General features: G+C 42.7%; 1 gene segment (V, D, J or C); it reads left to right on the top strand.

Moving 5' to 3' along the window:
• The first annotated feature begins 1109 nt into the window (after positions 1 to 1109).
• Positions 1110 to 3354, top strand: LOC101006497. The segment is given in 2 exon segments: positions 1110 to 1705; positions 1814 to 3354. Coding segments are annotated over 2 exon segments (573 nt in total).
• Positions 3355 to 5102: the final 1748 nt, after the last annotated feature.

Here is a 5102-nt window from a genome sequence, read left to right as displayed (position 1 = left end):
ATTTCCATCTGTGAATCCAGGTGCACTGCAGATCTCAGTCTGCTTTCTGAGGATAGGGCTAACAAATAAAATATACAATGACAGACAATTTGGAAGTTCAGGTAAATAACAAGTTTTTAGTTTAAGTATGTTCCAAATATTGCATGACATGGCACCCTGAACTACTTTAAAAAACAAACAAGGCCGGGCGCGGTGGCTCAAGCCTGTAATCCCAGCACTTTGGGAGGCCGAGACTGGCGGATCATGAGGTCAGGAGATCGAGACCATCCTGGCTAACATGGTGAAACCCCATCTCTACTAAAAAATACAAGAAACTAGCCGGGCGAGGTGGCGGGCGCCTGTAGTCCCAGCTACTCGGGAGGCTGAGGCAGGAGAATGGCGTGAACTCGGGAGGCGGAGCTTGCAGTGAGCTGAGATCCGGCCACTGCACTCCAGCCTGGGCGACAGAGAGAGACTCCGCCTCAAAAAAAAAAAAAAAAACCTCCTATTTCGACGAAAAAAAATCCTCTCATAAAGAGATCACACCCACAGGATCACATACACACACACACACCCCACACACATACACCCATTCATCTTAGAACAGAGTCCAAGACCCACCAACACACATGATCCTCAGTCCTTTTTTATTTTATTTTATTTATTTTTATTATTATTTTTTATCATACTTTAAGTTCTAGGGTACATGTGCCCAACGTGCAGGTTTGTTACTTATGTATACATGTGCCATGTTGGTGTGCTGCACCCATCAACTCATCATCTACATTAGGTATTTCTGCCAGTGCAAACCCTCCTCCCTCCCCCCACCTCACTACAGGCCCCACTGTGTGATGCTCCCTACCCTGAGCCCATGTGTTCTTATTGTTCAATTCCCACCTATGAGTGAGAACATGCGGTGTTTGGTTTTCTTTCCTTGTGCTAGTTTGCTGAGAATGATGGTTTCCTGCTTCATCCATGTCCCTACAAAGAACATGAACTCATGCTTTTTTATGGCTACATAGTATTCCATGGTGTATATGTGCCATGTTTTCTTAATCCAGTCTATCATTGATGGACATTTGGGTTGATTCCAAGTCTTCGCTATTGTGAATAGTGCTGCAATAAACATACGCCTTGGGTGGTACCTCCAAGTGTCCTTGCAGATGTGAAAAGCAAGGTGGTTCATTTCCCTAATCAGAGACTTCCTGGCAGGAGAAGGTCCTGGCATTAGCATTAGCTGCTGCAACTCTGAAGAGCAGGTTGTGAGCCTGCTGTGGGACTGCCCTCTCCCAAGGGCCATGGCTAGCTGGTGCAAGGGTCGGCTTTCCCCACATCTGCGCTCCCTCTGCTGCAGGCCTGAGCTCTCCACGCCCCTGGCTCTCTCCTGCAGAGGGCCTGCTCTCAGCTGCCACAAGAGGGCGCAGGAGAATGGACCTGAGCAGAGAGCCAGGAGCTCCACTGCCTGGTCCTCCCAGGCACCACCCCTGCTGGGAGGAAGGCTTGGGAGTCCCCTGAGACAGATCCTCAGCCACTTCTCTCTGCCTGTGTCTCAGAAAGACCAGCTCCTCCTACTGTCTTCTGTGCTAGGGATCACTTCCTTGCTGAGTGGGACCTGAGTTTTGAGAGGATCTTCTGCTCCTCTTCATCTGATCCCTTTCCTTCCAAGGCCCAAGAGAGGAAGGCATGTGGTGGGCCCCAGTCCTGCTTCTAGCTCTCCTGTCTCCTGGTGAGTGTGCTGCCTATAGAGAGGTTTTGTTTTGTTTTGTTTTCTTCTTTTGCAAGGGGTGCCATACTAAGGAATGACTCATTATATTTTATGTTGCTTCCATTGCAGCCAGTCAGAAATCTTCCAATTTGGAAGGGAGAACAAAGTCAGTCACCAGGCCGACTGGGTCATCTGCTGAAATCACCTGTGATCTTCCTGAAGTCAGTAGCTTCTACATCCACTGGTACCTACACCAGGAGGGGAAGGCCCCACAGCGTCTTCTGTACTATGACTCCTCCAACTCCAGGGTTGTGTTGGAATCAGGAATCAGTTCAGGAAAGTATGATAGTTATGGAAGCACAAGGAGGAGGAACTTGAGATTGAGACTGCAAAATCTAATTGAAAATGATTCTGGGGTCTATTACTGTGCCAACTGGGACAGGCACAGTGATTCAGACCTGCTGAACACCACACTGAAAATCTGCCGTGTGGCTGCTTCTAGTACACAAGACAGAACCACCCCCTCTCACTTCCTGCCACCCAATTTACTGTATGCTGAACAAGAGAAACACAGCTTAACTCCTGATCTCACCTGCAGGATTACACTCCCCTGGCAGCAGCTGCCCCCTGTTCCCCACCCTCCCCCAGGACTTCCCTGAAGACCAAGCTGCCATCTCAGCTAAGCCTTAGCGAAGCAGCCTGGCTGAGAGCAAGGTTCTTTAGTTCTCCTAGGACGTGGGGGAGGCCCACTCACTCCGCTGCCTAGGACAGACAGGTACACCTAGGGTCCAGCTGTGAAGCAAGATATTTTGGACAGCAAATGGGAAGGGTATTTATACTGAATCGTGTATCCCATGATCCAGAGATCACAGCCGAGAGTGGTGCTTATTCCTTATGTCTATAACAATATAAGCAATGCCATAATTACCACTAAAACACCAGGCCTAGATATGCAGGTGAACATTCTCTCCCTCTGCCCTCCCTTTTATTCTCTCTCTCTTCTTTCTTACTTCTTTGGTTGTTTTATTATTTTGCTCTCTCTCCCTTCCTTCTTCCATCCCTCCCTCCCTCCCTCATTCCTTCCTTCCCTCCCTTCCTCCCTTTTTCCTTGCATCCATTCTCCTTCCTTTTTTTCCTTCCTTCCTTCTTTGCTTTTATCTCTCTTTCTTTCCTTTTTGGGTACATAATCAGACTACTTTTTCCACAAAATCATTTGAAATAATTTTCCTCTATTTGTTCGTGCCAACATTGATGCAGTTACTTTGAATGTTCAATCTTCATTTTTATATTTTGGAAATTTGTTGTGTTACTTTGTTTTGTTTCATATTTGTTTTGTATATATAAAACATTTACATGGAACTGAAGTCAAAATTATAGAAGATGCATTTGAAGATTTTAGCATCCATTGTAGAGTTCTCGTTCCTCTTTTCTCCCTCACCCTATAGGTAAAAATATTTTTATGAGTTTTCTTGAACTTTTTAACATTGTTTGTCATAGCACAGTATGTATCAATTCTATTTAAATGACATATTTATATTTTTGTTCTTATATTTGGTTTTTATACATTTTAATCAATCTCTTATTTTCCCATGTCTGGATTTTGTGTCTGACTTCTAAAGGTGCACATACTTCATAAGTATGCATACGGAAATCCATATCATGTATTTGAATGTTTTGATGCATTGATTATTTAATGATGGCATCATTGGTCTATCAGGAATTTTTATACAATAATTACTGTATTAGTAATAATAATACTGGCCAGGCCTGGTGGCTCATCCTGTAATCCCAGCATTTGGGTAGTCCGGTTGTTAGGATCACTTGAGGCCAGGAGATTGCAACCAGCTTAGCCAACATGGTGAAACCCTGTCTCTACTAAAAATACAAAAAATTAACCGGCTGTAGTGGTGCACACATGTGACCCCAGCTACTTTGGATGCTGAGGCAGGAGAATCACTTGAGCCTGGAAGTTAAAGATTTCAGTGAGCTAAGATCACACTACTGCTATCAAGTTTGGGCAACAGAGTGAGACACTGTCTCAAAAAAGTTAATAATAATAATAATAATATTGATGGTAAATATGGGTACTGACATTCTGGTAGTTAATTTACTAAGTACATTACTTTCTATTTTATTTAATCTATACAGAAACTTCATGAAAGGTTTAAAGTACTGTTGAATTTAACATTAGAAATTCGGGGGTTAATTAACATTCCTTAAAGTCATATGCTTTAATCCAAGCTCTGTGGTCCCGAAAATGAGATTTGTTAATTCAGTTTGCATTCCCCCATCTTTAAGAGTACTAGCATTATTTTACAACTTTATAGGTCATTTATACTTCTTCTTTTGAGAATCCCCTTGTCATACGCTTTGCCTATTCTTCTTTTGGAGGATTAATATTTTCTCCTTGGTCGTAAGAATTAATATACACCATTTTAGAGATACTGACCCTTTATCAAATGTGTTGAAGGTATTTCTCCTCATTTGTTATTATTTACATTTGACACCTTTTGGTGAATTTGTCTTTTAAAAAAAAACAATTCTATCAATTTTTCTAGAGTGTCTCGTTTGATGTCAGGCTTAGAGAGGCCAATCTCACCTAGAATTTGTATGCAATTCATCATCGTTTAAGTCTAATGATTTTCTTTTTATTACATGTAAGTCAGTATTTGTGACTGGTAACGTAGAAATGCAACAATATTTGTTTCCATGTGGTAAGTCAATACCCAAAAGAGAACTTACTAAATAACTGACTCTTTCCTTGTGGATATTAACATATAACTTTATCACATGAGAAAATATTATATACATGTGGTTCTCTTTCTGGATTTTCCACTATGTTCCTTGAATCTTGTCATTCTAGTGCCGGTATTGCCCTCTCTTCAGCACTGTAGCTTTGTAGTTCTTTTCACATTCTGATGAGGTTTCTCTCATTATTTTTTTCTTTTAAGAATTTTCTGTGCATTCTAGTGTGATCTCAATTCTCTCCCTTCCCATTTTTAAACCATGAGACTTCTGTCCAGCAAGACTTTTTCACGCTCCAAGGCAGGCAAGCTCTCCGGCTTCACAAGGACCCCGAGAACTCAGCTTTCAGAGCTGCTCCTGTGGCAGCCTCATGTCCTGCACGTGTGGTCCAGAGGCAGAGGGAGACCAACCGGAGCCTCCTCCCTTTCTTATTCCCAGCTGAGATGACAGGAGAAACTTAACACTCTGAGCTGGGCCAACACCACAACCGAGAAGGACATTGTTCTATATCTCATTATGCATATTTCAAACGTGTGTCTCTATATGCTACTTATAGAGGTGTGAAAATCTGTGTATGCCCTAGTGAATTTTCACAATTATATTACTGGACTTGTTTTGTCCCCTACATTTCCATCTGTGAATCCAGGTGCACTGCAGATCTCAGTCTGCTTTC

This window comes from Papio anubis, unplaced genomic scaffold (assembly GCF_008728515.1).
Source record: "Papio anubis isolate 15944 unplaced genomic scaffold, Panubis1.0 scaffold2500, whole genome shotgun sequence".
Taxonomy (NCBI): domain Eukaryota; kingdom Metazoa; phylum Chordata; class Mammalia; order Primates; family Cercopithecidae; genus Papio; species Papio anubis.
Note: the sequence above shows the minus strand (reverse complement) of the source record. Positions and strands in the feature narration are given on the sequence as shown.